This window comes from Manacus candei, unplaced genomic scaffold (assembly GCF_025592945.1).
Source record: "Manacus candei isolate 608988 ecotype Guabito, Panama unplaced genomic scaffold, ASM2559294v1 h1tg000046l, whole genome shotgun sequence".
Lineage (NCBI taxonomy): Eukaryota > Metazoa > Chordata > Aves > Passeriformes > Pipridae > Manacus > Manacus candei.
The window spans coordinates 4,332,449-4,359,570 of record NW_026138094.1 but is presented as its reverse complement, the minus strand read 5'-3'; the positions used below and the strand labels follow the sequence as shown (position 1 = coordinate 4,359,570).

Below are 27,122 nucleotides of genomic sequence, written 5' to 3'. Positions count from 1 at the left end.
TAAATCATTTAAGGAAGATTGAGTGAATATTTTATAAAGTGAAAGGCATTATCAGCGGTGTTGTATCATGAAACAGGTATTTACATTTTTGCTACTAAACACTGCATTTTTAGGAGTAACTCAGACTGCTTTTCATGTTACAAGCTATTCTGGTAAAGAGGTATGTGTGAAGCACTCTGGGTACCTTCTCTACCTTGATCCTTAGTTTGGCTTTTGCCCATATAACATCTACACTCACTATTTCCTTTAGCCTCAAAAAAAGCGCATTGATTCAGCCAGAACAATATCTCTCTTGCTAAGAAAAGATTTAAGCTTTACAAAGCTATACAAAATACTTCAATGCCAAGAGAGAGCTTTATATTTTGTGTTAACTTTGTTTCTACCAAGCAGAATCCAAATTATTCATTAGCTCTTCTTCCTCTACTGTCTAGCTTAAAGACCAAGTTAAAAGTATTCTTTTTTTCATATAAGTCTGTATACAGAAAGGCTGGCTGGGAAAGGAATTATGAATTAAATTTTGGCAGGTACTTGATTTTTGTGGGTTTGTTTGTTTGGTTTTGTGTTGGGGGGTTTTTTTGTTTTGTTTTGTTTAACTCCAAGGAGCTTACCTCAAATGTATGAGGTAGCGTAGTAGCCTTTCTTCAGTCTGTTGACTATTTTCTTTATTGACAGTTCTCTTGATTTCTCGTCGCACAGGAACAGAAAAAGTTCTTTGCCGTAGGAATGTTTGATGATTAGCTGGCATTTCTCTCAAGTCATAGATCACCACAAACATCTTCACCACAGTTTTGTTAGGGTTAAATAAGGTCTGAAAAGACAGACAGTTCAATAAAACACTCTTTAGAGATGACAAATTTTAAAAAACCCCAATGAACCTAACCCAAACTCGATCTGCCAAAGTAGTTCTCCATGCACTTCGTTCCCCTGTCACATAGAATCTTCGATGGAAAAACACTGTGAAGTTTTCCTGTTAATCAACACTTCAGCTACTTGCAATTCCCATTTTAAAATATAATGCTAAAAACCAATCTATTCTGAATGAAACACTAGTATATGACTACTCTTACTTTGCTAATCTGCATCCCCGTTTTTGTTTATTTTTCCAGTGAGCTTTTTGTCTACACTGTTTTCCAGACACAACACACTCGAAGGAAGCACAGGGCTGGGCTCCACTCTTAAACCTGAAATTATGAATGTGTTACCTTGGATTGGGTTCTTAAAAGAACGGGTCAGTTCATTGATTCTAAGCAATGACTGTGATTTACTTTCTGTTTTTATAACAAAATAAAGGGTGGTGTTACAAAATGTAGATACAATTATTCAATCTTAATTGCTTCAGAAGAATTTCAGGATTTGCACTGTGGCCTAATTACTTCCCCATCACTTCTGCAAAGCCACAGTGTCCCCAAGTATTCTGAATCCCCTGTAATTGATTTTAAGTCTCTTCAGAGCACAGATGGGTTCAAAGGTTGGGAGTCTTTTTTATGCCACACACAGATTTCTGTTTTGAATAACTACAGTACCTACAGAGATGCACATTTCCACTGCTAGCTTCATGCTCATCTCCAACAACCTCATCTCCTCTGCATGACTTTCTTGATATTAGTGGTTTCAAGATACCCTTATCTGCTGAGTACCTACCACTTGTATTGTTCCTGAAGGCGGTACCCGATAACCCCTTTTACCAAGGGACTCTAAAGTAATTACACCCTAGAAAAACAAAACAAAACACACATTTAGTTCACAGAGAGATAAACAAATCAAAATGTTCTATTCATGTAATTGTATTTATTTGAAACGCAATCAGTAACGTACAGAAACTAAAAATAGAGAAGACAATGCATTTAAGATGCAGTTAAAAATCAACAGTAAGGGCCTTACAGATACTTTGGCAGACCATTAAAAACTGTGCAATAAGGAGTACATTCTCCTCTTGAAACCAGATCCAAGTTTCCACATCTTCTCCACATCAGGGAGCTATGAGGAAACAGAGCTTTCTTTTCAAAGCAGCTGGTAAGTTAAAACAAAAGATTTGTCTCCTCCTTTCCGTTTCTGCATCATCTACGGTCGCACCAATAATACTCCAAATCTCACAGAACTCATTTCTGCTTTTCAAAGGCAGCAGATGCACTTAATCTTCCATTCTAATCCAAACTTCAGGAACAATGACATCTGGTTTTGTACCAGCTGTGATCCCGAGTGCCTCACATGGTCTGAAATGCTGCTGAGGCCTCCCTCAGGTATTGCCCCAGAGCATGTCTGATCAACCTGCAGGGCACTGCTCTTGTACCCCACTGCTCTGGACTTAAAAAAAACCCACCAAACAAACAACCAAAAAAAAACAAGACCCCAAAGCAGAGAAACTAGCTATACAAACAGGAACAATGTTTCTGATGATGGAGGCACTGCACAAATGCTGTATTAATCCTGGGAGACTCAGCCATAATAGCATATTTAGAGCATGTGGGAAAGCCTGGAACAATGAAACCCAGCTAGGAAAATAAGCAATGCTACTTTAACCATTTGAGGAACATCAGAATCCCTTCACCTCCTGGAAAATCACGTGAAATAATCTAGAAAGATGAAAGCAAAACAACAGATACTTCTTTGCAGTGGTGAAGACATACACAAGTTTAAACTCAAAATTCAAAGCCCTTACTTAAACTCTAAGCAATTTTATTTTTCTGAATACTTTTCAAAATCGAAGGTCATAAATATGGTAACTGCTATGAATTTAAAATCTAAATATTGGGATAATCAGATGTTCATTGCTTTACTTAACATGTTTAAACAGACCCTTTACCATATATTAGACAGATATACACATACGAAAACCTCTGAAAATTGGATCAGTCACCTAGGTAAAACTGAGATTCCTTAATGGGCATTCAGAACAAATCTAGCCTCTAATTCAGTGCTGGCACTGTTTGCTTTTTACACTCGTGCTGTCATTGTAGAAATGTGGAACAGAATTAGCACCCAGAGACAGAGAACACAAATATCATGTTGGTGCAAACATCAGCAAACCAGGCAGCTTGTGAGAGTGCCATGTGTTATGACAGCTCAGATAGTATTTGATTTAAAAGAAAGGGCTGAATAACTTTCCAAAGTATAAGGTCTCCCTCAGCAATTGTACCTTGGGCTGCACCTAGGCCACTTGGGCAGAGTGGTTAGTTGCCCAGGGCAGCTGCTTGTTGGGACAACAAGATGTATCCCATTAAGTCCACTTATTGCCTCATGGCCTATTTTAAGTTAGATGGATAAATGGAGATGGTGGGGGTTGATCACTGCAGTGCAGAGGAAGACAAATACGTTCAATATCCCAAGATGAGAACAGTTGAATGGAGGGGCAGAGAAATCAAGGAAAAGTACTAGTTTGGGAAAGGAAGGAGAAACAAGAGAACTCCATCACAGAGAGTTGAAAATAACCCAGGTCCCTGCAAATCTTCACTTCCTGAACCTTCTACTCACCAAGCTTTTGTTCTTCACCTCCACATATCAGAATTTATTTAAAATAAATCCAACCACACACTTACCATGTAAGGAGAGGGCGCATTGTCATCTGAAACGCTGTAGAATGACACTTCAACTGGCAGAGTCATGTGCGTGGGACAAAAGACTCCACTTGCTCCCACTTCTGCTGTGAAACCCTCCACGACGCCAAGCGGGTCCAAGCGAAAATTCAGGACAGACTCCTGAAAAACAAAACACATACAGCTTAGCTTGGGAACGCCTCAAATAAAACACAGCAAAAATAGGCAGCAAACAAGGAAACTAGCCTGTATAAGAATTTGGGTCTTTCATAAGATGACCTGCCAAAAATCAACACTAAGGCAAAAATCATGAACGGCAGAACATTTGGTATGATGATAAAGAGAAAGCATCACCCAAATCCTGTCTTCACCCTACTGAAACTGGTGCAAGAGCCCACAGAGAACTTTACTGCATCAGGATCTATGCACAATTTTTGACATATACTAACTGAAAAAAAAAAATAACAAGAATCTGTAACTTTCCTCAACATCTTCAACTCCGTATTTCACAAAACAGTACAATAAAACCCGTTAATGCACTAGTTGTTAGTTGCTGTTATTTGACATGCTACATGAAGTAAAGAGCTGGAGATTACACTTCAAAAACATTCTGTTCACTACACTCATTTAACACAGCTTTTGTGACATACTAAGTAGACTTTAAGAGGAAAAATGTAAATCCTTTTTCTAGGTAAGTACATTATAAACATGAACAATTACAGGTTATTAAATCTCATTTAAGGCAACAGAACATCTTCTAACTTGACCATAGTGGGAAATAAAAGCTTAAGCAACTCATTGTATCTGACTCTCTGAAACAGAAGATGTCTGGGGCATGAAAGAAGTGCCTTTACAGCTGGAAATTAAAACAAATTTTATTCAATTTAGTTAGGAACTTTTACATTCTAATAAGGCTGGAATTATTCAAAGAAATGTACTTTTAAAAGCAGTACAGAAGAATACTAAAAATACCACAAGAATTCTAGAGAATATGCAATACCTCAAAGTTTCCCAGAAGGCTAAGACTTGTTACTGGTGGAGCACTAGAACTTAGAAATGGTTTCCCATGGCTGTCTGGATCATCGTCTCTGTTTATACATTGTTGTGGGCTATTAAAAAAAGACAGAATAAATATAAAGGATAAACACATTTGCTTTTGTCTTCTGGGTATACACAGCTCTAGAAAGAATAATTTACTTAGGGTATTACACAATGCTGTCCTAAAGAAGTAACAGTTGAACACTGCCTGCTAATACTTGAGCAAAACATTTTCTAGTTAACCGAAAAAAAATATTTTCACTAGTTTTACATTACAAGGAATAAGGACAATAAAAATGTAACTTGTTCATTAACTCCATTAGCTGGAATCAAAGTATCAGATTATTTTCTCTTGTATGCAGATACTTTTGTCTCATATCCTTAAGTTTCCAACATCAAACTACCATACTAAAAACTGTTTATGTTACATGTAGTAACATATAAAGGGTCACGGCTGGCTCCTTTTAAAAGTTTAGTTTTCTGAACAATTTAAGGCAAAATGCTTAACACGTTCAACATTAAGAACAAAATATAACACAAAAATAACACTGATTTCAAGAAGAATCAAAAATTACTTTCTTTTCTGTTTGAAAATTCAAGTGTATATGACAGCATATCTACCCCTGCATGGGACAGAATTCATTCTGGCAGCAGCTCTCATACCATGGTCATGTCCCAGTGTTGTGCTAACCTGGAAACTCCCAAGGACAACTCAGCTGCCAAGCCTTGTGTCTAAATAAGGATTCTTTTGAACAGCATTTTTTGTCTTTGCTAATGTGCTTTGTTGTTGCATATAGGTATGAACATACATTATGCCTCCCTCAAAATTCTTCATGTTTCTGGTAAATAAAACATACCTTCTTGCAGACAGACATTTCAAGTGCAGCAGAGATGAATCCAGATCAAAGCACCCAGACTGTGTTTTCCTTTGAGGAACCTCAAGAAGGAAAGAAGATGTTAATTTGAAAACTGAGCTGCCAGTACAGGCAATTTTGCCAAGTAAGCACATTTTGCCAGGACTTTTCATGACATTACAAAATTATAAAAACAGAGCAGAAGAGAGTAATTCCTATACATTTTAAACTTAGTGAAGAAAATTCTAGAATTATTAATGATGAGACTGTAAATTCTGATTAACAGGAAGTACCTAAATAAAGACATTCAGGAGGCTGATGTCTCTTGGAACAGTACAGAACATTACTAATAAACAGGCTGCAACAATTTCCATCCAATTTCCCTGAAAATATGACAGCCTTTATAAGCACTAAAGAATAAAGCATATTATGTGTTGATTACAGAATGTCACTACTTCAGTAATTTTAACTGGGACTGCCTGTTTCTTTAAAACTCCCAATAACCCACCAAGAACTGTAACAGTTCCCCAATGTCTGTCTTGTCACAGCAGCTTTGTATCACTAAGTCATTCAGTGACATCTCTGGTTGCTGAAAAATGTACAGTACAAACTGTTCACAGAAAAAAAAGCTTTGGAATAATAGGCAATCAGGTGTTAAAAATTCACACAAAAACTCTTAAATGACAAAACATTAACTGACACTTAAAATACAAATCTTCAAAATGCTTTTCTTTGTGCTCTAAAATAGCATTAAAGCATTTTTTCCTATGGATTTTTCTAATGCCACCTTTCGCTAATCTTGATCGGATCTCAACAACTACCTCTTTAATATTTTCTTTTCCAAAATTATTGTTCAGTTTCATTTAAGTGTTAACTCTCACTCAAAAGAGTATTATTCACTGTGACACAAAGTAAGGACACACATTTCACCTATGTATTTTGTCAAATTTTATACCATACACAGACATTATAATAACAAAATACTCCCTTTCTCAGTTAAAAGATAATTTCAACAATAACTTACAGGACTTGAAAGCAGAGGCAGCCCAGTTCTGGGATGAAAAGCCCTGGTTGAAGTTCCATCCAGGGATCGAAAATTATGCTTCCGCCACGTATTTGTGTGTTTTAGAGATGGTGCCTTCTGTCACCAAAACAAATTTGCTCAGGTTATCAATGGGATATTTCAATGGCCCATCATGATAATGCTTGCTGTAACAGAGAAGACTCCTGCCCCAGGTGGATCTGCATCACACCAGCATGTAATGAAACATTCAGTATAAATTCCCCTTGACTCAATCTACAACTACACAGACTGCTCACTGAAGATCACATACCATACTCAGACACTGGTGTATTTACAAAAAACCAGGATGCCTACCAACCTAGGGAAACTGTCATTTGTAACACTATCAACCACGACCAGAGTAAAACCCTGTTCTTCTCAATGTTACACTTATGAAGGTGTAGGGGAGGCACTACTGACCAAGCTACAGAATCACACAAAATCATTTAGGTTGGAAAAGACCTCCAGGATCACCAAGTCCAACCTCTGACTGATCACCTTGTTAACTAGACCATGGCACTGGTCATTTCTTGAGCACCTCCAGGGATAGTGACTCCACCACCTGCCTGGGGAATCCATTCCAATGCTTAACCCTTCCTGTGAAGAAATTCTTCCTGAGTTACTTCAGACCAAGAAGACAATAGTAACATACTGCTTCCTACAAGATCAGCTTAAATCCCTCTTCATATTGGTCCTTAGAAGATATAGGGTCCAAGCTATCTGACAGCTACAGGAATTAGTCTCTTCCCCCACGTATTTACCTGTATGTCTGGGTTCTTCTGCCGCTCGCACTTTACTACATTGTCTTCTGTAGGTTTCTTCTGAGAAGTGCTTTGAAAATCGAGGCCTGTTGGGTCTTCATTCTCATCATGTGCAGTTTTTGTTTTATCTTGTTTGGTTTTGTTTTTGAAACTGTCATGGTCTTTACTTAAATAATTTTCAATACTAATAAGCTGAGTATTTTGCTCATAAATATTTGGGTTTTTTGAGTCTTTATCTAAACACTTGAGATCATTTTTGTGCAAAGAGTCAGATACCGGCATCACGTTTGCTTTTTTTGTACCTTCAAGTATTCTGCATTTATCTATCTGTAAATTGTTAAAACTGTCTGTGCCATTGTTCTCACAAACAACTGTTCTTTCTTTAAGTTTATTTGTGCAAATCTGTTCATCAATGCTGCTGCAATTTGAACCCTGTTTAACTCTATTGGTTATCTGGTCTTTCTGTGCATGACCAGAATGTATTGTTTCCAATTTATCTGGAAATTCAGATTTATTTTCTTTAATACATGATGATGACGTGTGAATGTTACTAAATGCATGAGAAGTTTTATTTGGAGTCTGATGAAATGCATTTTGGACAGCTTCACTGGGTTTTGCTAAAACCAGTTTTCTTCTTGCTTGGAGTTTCAGAGAAGTCTTCGATTCTCCATCAAACCTAGAAGGACTGATGGGAGTATCCGGTGTCTTTGTCCCTGATTTACTGCTGTCTTCTAACAAAGAAAAATTGGATTTAGCAAAAGAAACAGAAGACAGCTCCTTGCCTTTCTTCAGCAAATTTTCATCCTCATATGTACTTCGGAAAATTTTTGAAGTAGCTGGACTCGCCTCGTGCACTTTGAATGGACGTCCAGCAACATGAGAAGTAGCTGGATCACAATGAATCAAGTGTTGGGCAATCCTTGCTATCACCTCCTGCCGCTCCTGGAGCAGAGAATCGATCAGGGGATTACTCTCTCCTGCCGACTGACGGCCACAGTGGTTCATTGGAACACGGGCATCAAGCAGTGTGACCTCTGGTACTGCTCTAGTTTTGCCTTCACCACCATCTTCTTGTATTGCATTGTCTGAGTTGGCAGTAGGAACAGGGGAGGTCTCCTTGCCTTTCCTTGGCAAGTTCTCATCTTCATAAGTACTCCGAAAAGCTTTTGGTGTAGGCGAGATGTTCTCATGTGTGTTGAACGGACGTCCAGCAACAACTGGTGAAGTAGCTGGATCACAGTGAATCAAGTGCTGAGCAATCCTTGCAATGACCTCTTGTCGCTCTTGAAGTAAAGAGCCTATCAAAGGATTGGTTTCTCCTGTGGGCTGATGAGAGCAATGACTATTTGAAACACGGGAATCAACTAGAGAAAAGGATTTCAAAGTTCTGACCGGTGTTTCATGAGGTTGTGTCTTACTGTCTGCTGTAGCATTATAGCACTGAACTTTAGACTGTGATGCCCCAAAGTCAGATCCAAGTCTGGTAGATGGATAAAGTTTTAAATTTCTGATAGATGTAGTAAATTCAGGCATCTTTTTCCCATTAAGTAGGCCTTCAGATGTCCTTGTCCACGTCTGTTTCCCACGGAAACACTGTGGACTGGAAGTACTGCCTTGCTGTGCAGCACTGGAGTCACTGTGCTGATGTAACTTGCGCTCCTGCATTCGCTTTTCATAAAAGCTGAGGTTGGTGTGAATACTGCAGGTCAAAACTGGGTAGTTCGATTGTCTGGGCAAGGACTGGACGCTGACTCTCAAGGCCACATTGTGAGAAACATTAGGAACAGGAAAGACATGCTCAGTGGGTGTCTGGGAGAACGTCCATTGCAAGTCCACGTCTGCAGCGCTCACCCTGAAACAATACAGAAGGGCATTTACAGAAATTGCTAAATGAAGAGTCTTTAATTATCTACTTCACAACACAAATGTCTAAGAAAAAGCACTAGAGACATCAGCAACTGCTGTACTTTGCAAGGTTTATGAATCCTATAAAACTGCCAAAGTACCAGGCCAACAACATGGCACCTTCTAAAAACAAACAGGAAAACAGGAGAGAAGAATGATTTTGAGACAAGCTGCAACAATCTGCAAACAACAAATGAGTTTTTTTCTGTTCTGGGCATACCTGTACAGGATGTTTCGGGGAACAGCACCATGTGAAACACTCAGCCACGCACTCAGCTGAGAGAAGAAAACAAAGGAGCGAACTGCCAGCAAAAGGGTTTTCTCCTCAATAAATCTATCTCCACTCCTAAGACATTTAAGGAGAAATACATGGACATTGGTCAGAATATTCAAAGAACTATTAGAACTAGAACACTCTCAGATCTTTGGCCGGAAATGAGACACAGGTGAATCAAGCAAAGCAATGAAGTTTTGAAGATTTCAGAGCCTGATTTGTTTTTATCCACATTAGAATTTACACCACTTAACATAACAAAAGTTAAATGTATTAAAAGGACAGTTTTCAGCTAGGAGCTTTTCATACTCTGCATTGCACAATGTGCACTGCAGAAAGTCTGAGTACAGGAAGACTAAAACTGAAGTGCTTAGATTTCACTAGTAAACAGTGGTTTTCTTACATCAGTCCTCATGGCAAAGGGCCAGTTCAAAACTACTAACCCATTACTTCAAGAACTGAAACATGACAAGATTCTTGCAACTATCAGCTTATCCTAATATCCAACTTACTGTCGAGGAACTGGCTCCAAAATCCACCTTTCTAAGAGCAATGCATCTTGTTTGACTGCAGGATCATTTAAATCATTCCCCTCGGTGGTGGGCCCTTCATCACTATAGCAACAGTCTGGAAGTAGCATCACTTCTACCATGATTGGAATATTGTTCTTCCACAGTAGCATAACCTCTGATCTGGTTCGCCTGGCCTGACGACACTGAGGGAAAGAAAAATGTCAACATACACAAGCCATAAAAATACTAGCCAGATTTAAATCTAATTTAAAAGCATATTCCAAAGTCCTAGAAAAGGGTAAGGGTTGAATTGTGTAAATCAGGCTCCACCAAATCAGAGATAGGATGCCAGAGCTATTAAATGAAAAATAATTAACAAATCTTTCACGGCTGCCAATTGAGCAACTTCTGCAGAAAATTAAAAAAGCTCATAAAAATACATTTCCCCAACCACTACACTTTGCTACCTTGTAGCTTTCTCTCCACAAGGCATCTTGTTGGATAGACACACTCAAGCAGTATCTTTATAAATTCTGTGTCTTGGAGCAGGCTAACTTCTGCATGAATATAACTCAAATTCCCACAGGACTTAAGAACTTTTATTTGAGAGATGGGATGCTCCAACCTTACTTCCAAACAAACTGGCTAGATTTGATGTGCTTGTGTTTTTTGGATCACTAACTTTTCAAGAACACCTGGAAAAGCAAAAAGTTAGGCAAGTCAGCCTACATTTTCTCCAAAGAAACCCCAGACCAAGAATGCTAAGTATAGCACTTGCCATTTGCATAATAAAGACTCAAATAGGTACTGCATTCAGGTAGTTGTGCAGAATTTCATGTTCAAGGATAAAAGGCTTAATGATCTCTCATTTTCAGGACAGATCTATTATTAGTAGGATACTGAATTACATACTCCTTTAAATGCAGGACTGACAGAAAGCAGTTGTTGCTCATGTTTAACTGCACTCTGGGGTTCTGGCTGACTTAAATCAAGGATGCACACCAGGACACTTGAAATGGGTCCCACCATACCTGGGCCAGTTTGTCGCTGCATTCATGCTTAATTGTTGGTGGCTGACTCGACTGTGCTGGGGGGCAGTGAAAGCCCTCTGTCCTGCCCTTGATGGAATACTCTGGTGTCCGACCTTCCGTGATCAACAGGGCCAAGGATACCAGGAACTCCTCAGCTTCATACTCAAAGTATTCATCCAAAGTATCTGCCATTTCAAAAAGACAAATATTAATGACATCTGCTGTATAACAAGCTTTCAGCTGTTGGCTGACCCTGCAGTTTGTTTCAATTCACACTTAAAATGAGAGAGGGAAATGGATCTTTTTATCAGACTGGCTTCACTCCCTATAAAGCCCACCACCCCCTGCTCTACCACCACAAAGCAACTTTCTTCATCTCATAACGTTGTCACTACAAGCAAAGTTCGAAATACTCTAAAGAAAGCTTCATGTAACTGGTCAATGCACCACATTTCAGCAGAGCTGAGAAACAACCATTTGTGTTTCCACAGCTTCTCTAGAAGACAAAAGGTTTCCTGGGCTCTAGTGGGATGAGAGTATGAATTGCCATTGTTAGTATCGTGTGACAGATGGAAAGAGAAAGCACAATATATAATAAAACAGATTAAAAATTTAAGAACAAAAAAAAAGAAATATTTACTTCTATTAGAGAAAAAGTGGGACACAGTGTTCTTTAAGATTTTTACTGCGAGTCCCTCCTGCTGAGAGCAAGGCTTACTTCAGAGGTCCATTTTTAGTTACCATTAACACACAGGAAATGTTCCCAAGAAACATACGGGGGTATTCATTGTTTTGTACCATGGTCAGTGTAAACTTGTGCAAAGAATTAAAACTCAACAAGTCTCTGTAGACAAAGCAGCAGCTGGCAATGCTCTTCATGAAGAACCCTGGCACACTCAGTTCCTGCAGTTAGGATGCACCATTTTATGTGTGAAGGGTGTTTTGTAGAGCACCCTTCTCCTCCTCCTCCCTCATCACGAGGATGTCAGACATCATTCAAGAAGATTTAAGTACAAGCAGATCATGTCGTTCTCCTCTCTGCTTTGAAACACTTCAAGCTTCAAAATTATTTAATTACTGAAGAGGTTACAGAAAACTCTTTTCCAAGAAAGCTAAAATACATTAACTTCAAAGTCTATTTTAAGAGCAGCAAAGAAAAGCAGGTGGAGGCAAGGCTGCCAGCAATTCTTTACCTTTATTTTTATGCTCTAGGGGAACAAAAGCACATGACATCTTCACAACTTTAGCTTAAATGTCCTATATCATCCAGCAAAACAAAACTGCCACAGGGACAGAGTTAATTTCTATTCGTGTTTCAATTGCCATGCACAAAATACCTTTCAGAAGTGTTTTTTGTCTTGGCTCCCTAACAGCAGAGCATTTGGCAAACATTGCAAGGCAGACTTGAGAGATCCATACAAGAATGGATGCATGAAACAAAAGCTCCAATTAAATGTGCAATTATCTGCATATGCAAATTGTAAAGTGTGTAAAACCAGATTTTGCATGTACATATTTGCCTAGCCCAGGCTTGTACACCATGGACCCCAGGGCTTACAGCCTATTTTGAGGGATCTACTTAAGGTAAATAAGAGAAATCAGCCCACTGCCAAGGAACTCTGTTCATTGCACAGGAGCCCTCATCTTTACTGGCTCTTTTTTCCCCTCCTTTCTACAGGAATGCACTTACAGAGCTGCTCTGGGTGGCAGGGACAGTCTGTAACTAGACACAGCCAAGGGTAGGGCACTCCTGACCCACACTGCACGTGCCACATCTGCACCCACACATCCATGAAAAGGTGCCAGGTGCTGAAGAACAGGGTGCTTCCAGGACAATTCATCTGGACACCACCTGCCCTCAGGTAGAAGAAAAGCCAAGGGACAGATGAATTATCCTGGAGGACCCCATAAGGCACGTGAACAACACATTAATTCATCTGGCATAAGTTAAAATGGTCTTTCCCCTGACGGGTGGCAGAAAATGATTAATAAAGGGTGCATGAAAGATTAAAGGAATGGTAAATAACAGAGATGACAACACTTAGGCAGTGATATGAGTCAACTACAAAATTAGACACCTGCCATTTTTTTTTTGGCTGAAAGTCTGGTGAACAATAGGCAAGTCATACCTGGGAATAGGAAAAAGGAATTTGGGAAGATTCTGAAAAGGATTTGGATATACAACAGACAAAGAAATAGTAATTGAAGCATTTTCTTGCTGCTAAGATGATCTTTTTATGTCCAAAGGCCATGGTACTTTCAAGAAAGCCACAGCAGGAAGGATTGTTACTGGAGTATTTTCCCTACTCTGACACAGAAGTTCCAAAAATCTAGAAAGTGTTCAACAAAATCTAGAAAGTGTTCAAATTAAACAAGAATTGTCTCATGTCTAGCAGACTAAACAAAGCTAATTCATCCTTAAGAAAATATGCAAGAAGAGTTCTTTCTAGTTAAAATATGTAAAAATCATCTACGGTTTTTAAGAAAAAAGTATAGAGTGCGATCAAGATCTGCATGTGCACAGTAAGATGTAATACCTGAAAATTTACACTGAAGAATTTTAAATGGCAAATAACAGTGAAATAAACATGCCCTTTAATTAACAGCAGTTTACCATGTGAAGCAGTAGACCTTCTATTATTTAGCTCTCTTTTTAAAAAGATGATTCATATGTTATCGAAATCTTCTGGACTTGGCACAAATTGATAGATAAATCCTATGGCCTGAGTGCTTGTGCTGAGCAGGTTAGATTTAGGTAAAAAACCCACCCCTTTTTTTGCATTAAATACCATCTGATACCAAAGCTTATATTGCACACTTGAAGTGCTCACTGTCTTCACAGATATATATCACAAGTTGGTACAACAAGCCATAGACAGTTTAAGCATATCCAAATGCAAGTTCCAGTGAATACTAAATAAGCCAGATCTAGTGAATAGAGCAGGGTACATAAATCTGAAATGATCATCACTCCAGATTCAGATTACATACACAATATTACTTTATGGAAACAGATAAAACTTGCTTCTAAGTTCAATTTGCAAATACTGCCTCTGTTCCTGTATCAGACCTATCATTTCAGAAGCACCCAGTTTCTTGCCTTAAGGATGGAAGACCCAACTAGAGAGACATTTATATATTTATATTGGCTGCAGTTACAAAAACACCACATTGTTTCAAAATAAAAACTGCATCACTTTAAAGGGCGATAAACAACAAGTTTATCTGAACTAGGAAAAGCTACTGTTTTCATAACAGCATTATAAAGACAGGGCCAGCACTGTAAAATCATGTCAGCAATGTAACAGACCAGTTATTTGATCTAGACTTTAAAAAAAAATAAAAAAGAAAGCACAAACAGCAGTAGATATTGAGGAAATATATTCTCCTATTAGCTTGATGTGGCATAGTTTTTTTTTAATTCCACTAGATCTCTACATCATTTAGCAACTTCTAAGAGTTTTCATAAATAAAAAATCTTGTGACTATTGAGAAGCCTGGTAATTGTTCCTATACAACAGACAGAGATGATGCAAGTTGATGTAATTGAGGACAAGGGTGGAAAGACATTTATAGAAACAGCAAACTCAGTGTTCAGTTAAAAAAGTCTTACTCTGTGTGTGTTGCAACTGTTTGGTTTTGTGTATGAATCAGCCCTAAGATACATCACATATTGTGTATAGAATAACCTCAATCCTATAACTTGACTATAAAATACGAGTTATTCTGCTTCATCTCTAGCAATGGAACATACAAGTATATAGCATAAAATATGCATCCCAGCAGTTTTTGGGGTTTATTCCCCTTAAAATAGAAAAAAATCCAGTTACTAGTCACAAGTACATAGGAATTAAAGTAATAAGGCCCTATAGCCCTTTAATCAATACATTGAAACTAAAGTTTATTGACCAGGTGGTCACAAGAGATAGCAGCAGATGTCAGAGTACTCTAGGAGGAAAAAGGAGAAAACTATAAATTTAGACTGAAGCTACTATACACAGACCAAAGTGTAGAACACTGGAGAACTGAAACCTGAAGGCACATCCTTTTGTCTTCGTTTGCCTCTTCACATACCAACCTCAACAAAGACTGATTTTCTACACCTTCTGGACAAACAGAGAAGTCCATTTAACGAGAGATGTCAAAGAGAGTCTTCAATCCCTGTCCTCCTCCATCCACTACACACAGGTACATGAGCACTGGAATAAAGAATACTCACAGTTCACTCCCACCCCTTCCCCCCAACAAAAATTAAATTGGCTCACATCCTGAAACATCAATTAAAGTTAGTTATGTGGTAGTAGGGATTCACAAATCCACTTAACTGTAACCCAAGGACTCTCCTAAAACTTCAGTTAATCCATTTATGCCCAGTTGACTCCCTTCCCAACTAGGTCACACTAGTGCAGACCAACTCCCTTCCCTTTCCTATTACAGCATTTTCTGTAGTAATTACAGAAAATGTTTTCCTGAAATACGTGTATTAGAAAAGCATTTCATCTGTTCCCTAGGCTTAGGCAGGAAACAAAGACATTTGGTATCATGTAACCCATTGTGCTCCAGGTGCCATCAGAAGACACATTTGGAAGCTGCTGCCTTGTCCTGCCTGGGGACAGCAAGGCACTGAATGGCCCCAGCAGAGCCTCCTCTGCCCTGTGCCACCCTCCCATCATGATCAGGCAGTGATACAACTGCAGTCTTTCTTATTTTATTGTCCCAGCACCTTTCATACTGCACTGCTCATCACAACTGTCTACCAAGCTCGTCCTCTCCTCAGAAAAAGAGCTCATTTTTGTAAAGTGCCTTTCTTCAAAGAAAGGCAAATTTGTTCAACTCGAAGTATCCATTACTCCTCACCTTCCCCAGCTGAGGGCTAATTTCTTCAAGAGTTCATGAAACAACTAAAAATTTCCTTTGAATATGTTCTGTAACAGTACAGACCTTTTCTAAAAGACTTTAGGTACCCACAATAAATTTTGAAGGCCACCAACTTAAAGTAATCACATTTCTATTTCACTTCTTAGGAAGTTGAAACCTAGTAAGCAAAATGAAATATGGACTGCATGGTGTAGGCTGTTGGGATTCCTAGCTGATGCAAGCCCTGCTCCTGCTCTGCCCAGGCTGTCCAGTGGGCTCTGTGGCACAGTTGCCAACATCTCCTCTCTGGTTCCTTTTTGAGAGACTAAAAGCATGGCTTAAGTACTTGGATCTTATTTTTTGTACTTGTAGTACAGGCAGTCCATAAGGAGACACTTCAGTCCGAGAGTCCCATGGCAGGAGAGTCAGGTACACTGGAGAAAAGGGGGCTGCACCATCAGCATCCAGAACCCATCACAACCTAGCAAAGGCACTGCTCTGCATTGAAAAAATTACAGGAGAAGCTCTTCTCCCAAAACAGTCAATTCTGAACAAGTTTTAGTGTCTTCCTATTCCAAGAAATAGGTTAAAGGTAGTTCCACATTTTAAGAGTAAGGCAGGGATTCAAGAAACTACTGTAAAGGAAATGAAACACAATGTAAACGTTTGACTAACAGCTTCTCTTCTGGAATTAGAAACACCTACGGATGCTTTGGTTAACTAATTCCATGTTGTGCTTCACTTCAAAAGAAAGTTGCCCTTGAATCCCCCAAATTCATGATTCTCTAAATGAGCAGTCATGTTGTGTCTGCATATTATAAACCCATAATTATATCTGAAGTCACACGCTTCAAAAGCTTTGCAATATTAACAGTTTAGGTTTAATTTAAGCTATCAAGAGTTAAAGTCATGAGATGGCCTACTTGTTTCAAGAAATGAGCTATTAGCTACTTAAACTCAAGCAATGAATTCAAATGTAATGAACTGGTTACTCACCTTAACTTAGGAAAAATCCTATACAGATATTTTTTTTTTACCCACATTGACAACTGTCTCACATTCCTATGGCTCAAGATCTTTGAGCTTGGGGACAGTCATTGTGAAAACACGAGGAAAGCAGTACAGTACTTCATCTTACTGTTCATGTCTCCTTACTTTTTCCAGGGTACCAAATTGAACCACTACGTGATTATCAAAGCATTTCAGCTGTAGGCAGAAAACGGCAGCATAGGAATTTGAATTTGTATTAGAACAGATGCATACCTGCTATTCAAAGAAAATAACAGTATAAGCTATAAAAAGTTGCTGGATCTACATAGTTTCATGTAGAACAGGAAGAAATTCACCCACTTTTGTGCCGTTATGCCAGTTTATAACTAGAAAAACAAAACAAAGCACACCATCTTATAAGTCAGGGGGGAGTTTTAAAAATCAAGACACAGCTACGTGGCAGCTGATGAAGTTACTCCAGAGTTCCAGAGCAGTAAAAATCAATCAGTGCCATCAGCTGCACTCCAGGGTGCAGTGCTGCAGTAACTCCCCTGGTACGTGTCTATCCTTCCTATCTACCACACGCTCCTGCTGGACGCCTCTCACAGCATCCAGAGCTAATCTTGAGGCAGTTTTACTGTAAATAAAGAGAGACTGGTCTTAAAAATGGGCTGGGAGAAAGTAAAAGTACAATTCACATTTTACTAAAACTCATTCAAGTTCAAACAGCTTAATAATTAAATCCAGTTACATTCATTTAAAGCCTAAGTTCCCTGCAGTCACCTCAGAAAGTTCTGCTCTCTCGAGAGTGTAAAAGGCAGATTGTTAAACTGATCTGGGTGTTCCCATCTTGCTTCCTGCGTTTTGGCTGACATCCTATTTTGCCATCACCATACTGCTTACTGAGTCACTTCTCTTCTTCCAACTGTAGCTTTCTATTTTTACCTAAGCAACAACAGTTTAACGTGCTTCTTCTGATTTGTGGGCATTAAACCAGATTCTAAATCCAATATTTGCATTTTCATCAGGGAAACTGGTTTTATTTTCTCCTAACTGGACAAAGAAAAGGAGTATGTAAGAATCACAAACTGTGAAGTAGGTCAATCATTACAATTTCAACATCTGTATTTAGTACAAGGAAAGCAGTACCTGAAAACATGAACTTTGAGGCTTGTTTCATACCTCGGGTCACCAAAAGTCAGAAGAGAACATGTATATTCTAAAATACAACTGTCCCACTTTACCCTGACATGGGTATATAAGTGCTGAAATGTTGGTATAAAGCTGTAAGATTATCAGTGCTGCAATCTTTAGCATTTTAAATAGAATAGAAATATTTAAATAGAATAGAAATATTTAAATAGAATAGAAATATAGAATAGAAATGTTCTGTTGGGGGAACAGAACATTTATTTTTTGCTGATACCTAAACTAGAGGTTGTATTTGTACCAATGTGCTATAACTGGACAGGCCCTGAAAGCAAAGAGGACTTGGCTCAGCTAATGCCCTTACTTAACCAATTTTCTGTTTTCCTTTATATTACAGTTTCCTACATTGTGATTACATTAAATGTGACTACACAAAAAAATCTGAAGTTGCACTATAATGAAACAAAGATGCCTATCAGGAGCAGACCAATTAATTTGCATTCATTCTTCTCTAGCTTTTTACATTTTCCCTTCCTTAGCTGATGCCTCTGCCTAAATTAGACTGTGTTTGAACAAACTGCCTGACTTGATAAACCTACCTAAACTAAAAAAAAAAAAAATTAAATCCCAATAAAGCAATAGGATTTCTAATTCTGCTACTCAAAACTATTTTTCAGGTATTTCTGGTAATTTCCAAAAGAAAATAATTAGAGAAAACATCTTTTTTTGAATTAGTATAGAACAGACACTCGGCTGTAATTGGAAGGGAATAAAGGATTTATATTTAGCCTTCACTCACCACCAATGCAATGATTTATCACCCTTGTAAATATGCTGATATAAATTTTGCAGAATTATATTGCAAACAAATTACTGAAATGCTCCTGTTTTAAATCCCACCCTAGTTCACAGGAGGGAGCAAGGGCAAGGTGGAGCTCAGCCCTAGGGCAGCTTCACAGGCACTGGCACCACAGTGTGAAACCACATCCAAGAAGGTCAGTTTGTGGGGCTGAAGGAGCCAGGTGCCACCCTGGAACAGAAAACAGAGCACACCTGAGCTTACAGAATATGTGAACATTTCTTCCTAACAAGTTTTCTGGGAAAACTACTAACATTTATATTAAAATAGAGATTTTCCAATATGAATCTTCTACATATATATGTTTATGTTTTTTCCATACTTCCTTCACTGATGTTGAGGACTTTCATAAAGGCTTCCCCAGCCAAAGGAACTTTGGAGATGAGAATGATGACCATCTTCACTATGGCTACTCATTAACTCAAGAACAAGCTTAGCAGCAACTACATGGCTAAGACACACAGCCTGAAGGCTTTCATCAACTCACTAAACTTTATGTTTGCTCTAAATACCATATTGCAGTGGCTCCAAAGCTGCTGCTTTCTTTCCAAAGGAAACCAAACACAAATTTACATTGAAAAAGCACAACTATTTAGTTAAGCCTCATCTCTTTCTGAAGGCATATCATCCATATGACAGTTGCAGTACTGAATTAGGAAGTATAACTCTATTTGGAAGCCAAGGCATCCCTCCCATTAAACAGGTTGATGGCAGCTCTGCATTAAATTCCAGCTGCAATAGCATTTTTATAATACATAAATAAAAGTGTGTGCCAGAAATTTTATTTGAGGCCCTAAACACAATACAATTCAGGATGACAGACATAAGTTTCCACTTTAATTTGTTTAACAATCCAGCTTGACAAAGATTCAACTATTTGCAGACTTCTGTAATATTTTACACAAAGATTGGTTTAAAGATGGAAAGCAGTAATTTGTGATAATAAATCGCTTTCAGATGTTACTAGAAAACAACAAAGACCTATTTAAAAACCCTACAGTAGGTATTTCAATGCTTATGACAGCAGCCCTCTACGTAAAACACAACATGTTTTCATCTTTTGCTGACCAGATTTTTGCTAAAGTATTACTCAGTTTATCCCTCTGTAGCTTATCATTTTCACAATAGACACAAGTACCTTTGGGAAGAGCATTCATAGGGATGTAGGGTTACACGGGCCAAAAAATGCTGGTTTCTAAAATTTCCGCACTAACACCAAGAATTTTTCCCTTTGGGGTATTTCATGCTTTATCTCCTCACCTTAAATATTTGTTGTGCTTAGAAACTTTGACAATATACTTTTAAGTGTTCTTGTGCTTATTTTTCCATTAATACTGATAAAATAACACTTCTGAGGAGGTCTGTGAAGTAGACTTCAGCTGTCAAAAGGATTTTCAGCAAATGATTTTGGAAGAGTCATTAAGGGCCTGACAAAACTCCAGTGGGAGCACAAAAAACTCACTGGGAAAGGCCAGCTACACTGTGTGTGCACAGGTTCCACTCTGGTTTACAACCACCAGGCACAAACTGGAATTCTTCTTCCATAAGACTGTTGCAAGAAAAGTAACTGTTACATCATGTGCTCTTTGCTTCAGACCATAGATGGACTTCTTGGAAAATAAACCAGAGAGAATTTGAAAAGTGTTATGTGAGAGTACTGACTCATTTTTGGGTGGAATCAGCAGGGATGCCACAGCCACTGGATTCAAGGAAACCCCCTAAAAAAAGTACCACATTGACTTATGGGATCACCCATTATGGAAACCTTTCACTAAGCACTCAGCCCTCAACACAGTATTGTTGTCAATGCAAGTGAGGTTTTATAAGTACCAAAATGCTCGGCCTTCCACACACTACAAAAACTTTCAAAAGCAGTAGTCAAACACTCTCATCTTCCCACCATGGTCAGGTGCCCAAACTATGGTTTTTGATAACCATACTACTGAGGAAGCTCTTGCATATTGAAAATCTCCTCAAAGATACCTACCACTATCTATTTTAAATAGATATTGCAATTTCTCAGTTTTACTGTGGTTAAAAAAAAACACACAAAAAAACCAAAACAAAACAAAAAAACCCCCATACATACACAAAAAAACCCAACAAACAAACAAAAAAACCAAAACAAAACCCCAACCAAACAACAGTAAGCCAGAGGACATTGTGGGATAGGGGTGGGCAGAAGTCTAGATGTTTTTGGAAAAAGAACCCCAACATCTATGACCAAATCCAATTTTTGGTGAAAGGCTATAAAAACAACCCAGACAAACAACTGAGGCCTCTCCCATGCATGATTAGTATGTCATTTCTTCACAGGCAAGAATTTTGATCGTCATCTACATGGCATGTTTTAAAAAAGTTTGGGGTTTGTTACTTGCATTACAAATTTGGTAAGAGTGCAAAAAAGATGCTATCAGCAACTCATCAGTGAGGCAATAAGCCCTGCACCCACCCAAAAAGCAACCCCTCTCCCTCAAGGACACACCACACTCAATTTCAAATATTCTGTTGTCTTAGAGGAGCCTGTAAAAACTATAAAGCTATGAATGAATGCCAGCACTGTTACTCAGGTCAGCCAATGGCCCTGATCCAGATAAATGAAGGTTAATTTGCTTTATTTTTAAATTCTATAGAAGATGACAGTCTGTGCAGTTTTCCACAGGGCTGGAAAGACCTCATGGGCCAGGAATAAAAAAATCTGCAACTGCCTGGGCAGTAATGAACTTTTAGTTCAATCTAAATCATCAAAATAGTCATTTTACATGTCTAGACCTATTTCATCTGTGCAAGTACTGAATACCTTGATGTATTGCATGCAGGTTTTGTTCCTCTTTGTTTTCATGCAATTTGAAGAACTGACAGGATCTAGCTGAGTGACATTTATCTTGTTACAGTTCAGATTTACTTTAAGATTTTAAAAAACCCCGAAACAATCAGACTAATGAAACTCATACATGTATCTTGGAAAGCACCTTTTTAAAAACTGGGCCCACTTGAACACTGAAATTTCAAATAGCATACTTGCTTGCTTACAAAATTCAAGTGTCTGCTTTCCCTCTCCCCTCGATTCAACCATCCTGCCAGGCTTGCTTTGCAGCTTTGAAGGCTACCAGAAACATCCAGCCACCAGGCACCTCACAGAACAAAACAAGTTCATGACAATCTGAGATGCAAGACACTCGTGCAAAGTGCCAAAATTAACAAGAGCAAGAATAATAACGTTTATTCATAACGTATCTGTTCAAAACAATTCTCCCTTCAAGAGGAAAAAGTGAGTTCACGGCTGACTGCGCTGCTGCTGGCACGGAGCGAGGGCAGGCACGGTGAGGCCAGCAGGCAAAAGTCTCCCTGCACAGCGCTGACCTCGAGTCACCCACTATCCCCAGCCTCCTCTCCGAGTTTATTGGCTGCACGTGTGTTTTGTAACACCCTGTACTGCGTATTCTTAGAACGTACTTTCCAGAGAAGCAAGGGGACAGGGCTCACCCCTCCACGATCACCTCCAACCCAATCTCACCAGCAGCAGCAGCATCCTGCTCCTCAAGATAAACTATCAGTTCATAGAACAGTAAAGGATCCAAACCCCTACGTTCACGTGCTCTAAAGTCAGGTGACCTGTGAGTCAAGAGACAAGGCAATAAATTATTAGGAAAAACAAAACACTGCGCTAAAAATAGAGTACACAAGCAGCGTATGAAGAACAACAGTTTTTACCCAGTCAAAGCTCAAGGCCCTCCCCAGCCTCTTTTGTATCTGTACAAAAACAACTCACATAAGCAAAGACAGATAAACAAATAAAACCTAACTTTACTTCCTCCTTGATAATTTGCAAATATATATTTAATTAAAAGTACACATCAGGGGCAGAAAAAAGAGCTGAATCTTGGACCAGCAGAAAAAGTAATAATGTCCAAAGTAAACATTCAATGAAACTTCAATCAGAAGATGTCAGAATTACTTTATTTCAGGGAAAATTGCTCCAAGCTGACTTCAGCTCACATATGCCAAAAAGTCACTATCTGCTACACATCAGCTATCAGTATAGTTCAGGCAACATTAAGGATTTGCCCACTTGTCAGGTTTAATAGATTTAATAAATTATTGTGAATGCTCAAGTTAAGCATCAGGTAAAAAAAAAAAAAGACCCTCACGAACATTCCAGAATCCATACAGATGACAATCCTACTTATTTTGTCAACCCTCTCATTACCAAAAACATTATATAGAGATTTTCTACTAGAAATCAATAAAGAAAATAAATGTTGTTACTGTCAAGTGACAACAATGCATAATTTTCTTGGAAGAAGACAATCTTTTCTTAAGAGACAACAAAGCAGTAAGCATAGAAGAGTACAGTCAAAGAAATTTTAAATTTCCATTTAGAAATATATGACTACATTGGCTATTACTGTAAACAGCTGTTTTTTTGCAATCACTTATCTTCAAGGACTAATTAAAAACACATCTGAGAAATTTTTAGCACAGAACATTTTATTCTTACCATCTGAATTAGTGGCTGATCTTGAAAGGATCAGAATCTGGCATGGGAATCCAGACAACAAGCAACCTGCCCTCTTTATCCCCAGAAAAACAGGCAAACTGGGTTCACTACACCCTTCTTGCTGGGCTGAATCCCTAGGAAATAGCACCTAGAGAACTGCTTTCGGCATGAGTTGGTTTTCCTCTTGACTATGGAAAAACACTGTCTGAAATCCAAAGATTTTCCTCAGAGACAAATTCCAAGCTGTGATGAAGCTGGAAACAAGCCCTGCCAGTGGGGACCTCTGGGCCGGGCACAGCCCACGTGAATGCCACCCGGGCTTTGGCTAACAGATGGCAGTGCCTTATCTGCCTGCTTGGGAAGTGCCAGCAGAGCCCACAGGATTTCTCATGGAATTCGTCACCAAAAACCAGTGTGAATAAGACACAGACCAGTTAGGGCCTCACAACCATTCAGCCTCATAAGGAAGGTAGGTCTGGCCGGTGTCTAACAGGAAACCCTATTTTCCTGTTGTCTCTTTTGTCTCTTTTACTCTTTTTTTTTTTTTCAAGTTTTCAAGATCCTCCATGGCTTACCACCATTCCTGTTGTCACCCACTCACTACTGCAGTAAACTGGCCTCTGATTACTTCAATCACTAGTACTTACTCCCCCTGTATTGTCCTGTAGTGGGGAAGAACACTTGATTAAAATGACTCTACTTTCCAGCTTCTGGGTTATGGTGATAAAGGCTGTATGCTGGGAGCACAGTTTATCTGTCTCATCAGTATTATCCCTTTGTTTCCTCACAGCCCTCTGTTGGAAGCCATTGATTTTACATTTGATACTTGCATAAGGTCTGAGGTGAGGGTAGTCTTTTGTTCCATGCTTGTATAATACCCAGCAAAACATGATACCCAAGCGTGACTCTTAATTTGTATCACAGATAACAAATAATGATCTTCAGGAATTTGCTTCCCTTCTCTTTAAGTGCCATTATGACTGAGTTACACACCTAGAGGCTGAAGAAGTCCTTGATCCATCTAACACAGCAATATGACACACTTTGAAAACACAGTTTGAGAATATAGTGGCTTGGTACACATCTACATGAAGTACTTCCTTAATTCTGTAAAGAAGCCACTGGTGTAGTGCAAGACCACAAGCAAAGAGGTACCTGACAAACACAGCAAAAGCTGAGGAAACTACAAGTTCTTAACAGCTTTGATAAAACAGACTTACAAAGGGCTGTTTATGCTTTATGAGAAGTGATCTGTATTCAGTAACAGACACAGGTCTTGTTCATGACTTTCCAGATCAAAACCTGCCCTCCCATAGTTTCGGTGCCATGAAGTTTAGTCTATACCAACAATCCTTCAGGTGCCCTACCCTAAAAAGAGATATTGACACTTCAGATTGAATTTAACTGCAGTAGGTACAGAACTTGTAGAGTATCTTTGCTATAAAAACAAGAAAGAGAGCACTTGGGGTCCTTCTAGCATCCTGCTCACACAGCCAAAGGTAAGCACCTCAGCAAAAAGGGCACAGAAAAGCAGGGCTGTAGCAACAGATCTCCAGAATACTTACCCATTCTTTAACAGCTGAGCCAAAGGGGCAGAGAAGGTCCTACCCTGTCCAGCAGCAGCTTCAAGCCCCTCTGTGGCCGCTGCTACAGACTCCTACAGTCCTACAGTGACATTCCCCAACTTCCAGAAGGAGGACAAATGCCTGCCTGTACATGCAAGTCAGATGAAAAGCCAGATCCACCCCACCAGCTACAGGCCCTTCCTCACCTCTCTGTACCATACCCAGGTGAAATGCACAGAGCTTCCTACCTCCTTCTCTCTTTCCCCCTTGCAATGCTATTCGAGTTAAATGAATGTTATAAGTGAAATGAAAAGGATTCAGAGAGATCTGCTCAGACTATAAGCTTTTGTATTTAAACTAATGCTTTAACTGCCAGGCACTTTAAAGTATACAGTACTTCAAACATCTTTTAGAAAGAAGTTATAGGAACTAAAATATGCAAGGCCTCTAGGAATTCATATCCACTTTCTCTTAGTTTACTTTTTCTCCTTCAGCAGCTGGTTTGCTTTGCCTTTTAAAATTTATTTTAAAGTCATAAAACCAACAAGTTATCTTCAGTTTCATAAACTTTGCTAAAACTGAAGAGAAAAAAGTGTTAGTTACCATGGCAGCAGTGAGGAGTCCCTGGGTCAGGATGTAGAGAACTTCTCTTGTTTTGTCTCATCATTTGCATCAGAAGTTCAGCCATCTGTTATTAACTATTTAACAACAGTCTTGCTTGTTAGCACTGGTGCTTGCTATTTAAGTCTCCCCACCTTCAACCCTTTTGTAAATCTCCTAATTAATGTGGAAATTCATCTGAGGGCTCAGTTATCTTTCAGGTAGGATGACCACCATTACTTCAACTTGGTCAATATTCTCCTTTCTCACCAAGGAAAAAGCATACACTTAGGCAGACACCAACCTCCAGAAGCAGCAGCTTTATTGTTAGACATCAATTTGAAAAGAATTTCATCAGACAGTAGATGATGTGGCTGAATTCCAAGACAGGCTATATCCCTCCTATTTAAGCATACTTCACTACACATGATATTCCCAAGTTCCACAGCATCTCTCAATCTTCTTTATCCCATCTGCTTGATATGACAAAAGAAAACAGTTTTGCAATTTTATTTCAAAGGATAAATAAGAGATTCAACTGTGTTGCTATCAAGTAAATATTGCCTTTTATCCTCTGAGGGAAACTGAAATATATTTATCTACTAGCTGTATACACTAAGAAAACAAAAACTTGGTTGTACATTTCCAAGCTTAGAATTTTGGAGTTAAAAATATTTTACCTTATCTTGACTTCAGTATCTTCATTCAAATCTGCATGACCTAAGACAATATACTGGCTCTTTCTGAATCTAGTCCTAGGAAAGCAGGCCAGTCTTGTTGCTCCTCACTCATCACACCCTCAGAAGAAAGTGGGAGGCTTACAATGACAAAAGGGGAACAACATGGCTGTTGCTTTTACTGTTCCTAAAACTATTTCACAAAAAAAAAAAAAAAAAAAAGGTACTATTAGGAGCAAGAGGCCTTCAGCAGGAAGTCCTTGTTTCAGTCACTTAACACCCTGACATATGCTAAGAGCACTCTGTTCACAGATACAGCCGGTAAAACTCAGATCCTCAAAACTTACAAAGTGGAAGAAAAATTTGAAAAATACTTATGTGGGAATATGAAGAGAGTTGCAGAGCATCAGAAGGCTAATTCACACATCCAAATAACGAGACAGGATTTTCCAGGTTGGTCTTTCATTCAGATGACAAGCAGACCAGCAGCCTGTTATATGCACTAGCAATTTCAGGGCAGCGTGACACGGTGCAGAGACAGCACTGGCCAAGATGCCTTCTCAGACTACAGAGATGAGAGATTTGATAGATACAACCACACATACATAGGATAGATCTGATATAATGCAATGGTTTAGAGACCCAAAACAAGAACACAGTATCATTACTTCTGGGTCCAATGAGAATGATTCAACTGAACAATCTAGAAGTGCCTGAAAAGGTTTTCCTTTCAGCACGTTCAGGGAAATTGTCCATTACAGATACTCAACTTCTCCTGTGAAGGCTTGGTGAATTACATCCAGGGCAGCTTTCTGGCTATAAGACCGTGTCAACTTGAGAGACTTGGTCTAATTCCAAGAAGCTATGTGAACACTGATGGCATACCTAAGCCCAAGATGAATACAGTCATGGGGACGAACTGTTAAGCACATTTTCTACCTACATACGAGGCA

At 38.9% G+C, this 27,122-nt stretch overlaps 1 protein-coding gene across 3 annotated transcripts in view; it reads right to left on the bottom strand.

Moving 5' to 3' along the window:
- Positions 1–27,122, bottom strand: part of ATOSA (atos homolog A) — a 47,969-nt gene that overhangs the window by 6,026 nt on the left and 14,821 nt on the right. For 2 of the 3 annotated variants that reach the window (XM_051797000.1, XM_051796999.1), the window contains exons 2-11: positions 10,972–11,156; positions 9,941–10,143; positions 9,375–9,500; positions 7,250–9,101; positions 6,450–6,566; positions 5,429–5,508; positions 4,534–4,642; positions 3,537–3,695; positions 1,642–1,710; positions 609–808 (exon numbers count right to left, since the gene is read on the bottom strand). In XM_051797000.1, coding sequence (XP_051652960.1) covers positions 609–808; positions 1,642–1,710; positions 3,537–3,695; positions 4,534–4,642; positions 5,429–5,508; positions 6,450–6,566; positions 7,250–9,101; positions 9,375–9,500; positions 9,941–10,143; positions 10,972–11,156 — 3,100 coding nt within the window. Of the gene's footprint in view, positions 1–608; positions 809–1,641; positions 1,711–3,536; positions 3,696–4,533; positions 4,643–5,428; positions 5,509–6,449; positions 6,567–7,249; positions 9,102–9,374; positions 9,501–9,940; positions 10,144–10,971; positions 11,157–22,282; positions 22,301–27,122 lie in introns of those variants that run through there. The other variant, XM_051797001.1, reaches the window with a different exon arrangement.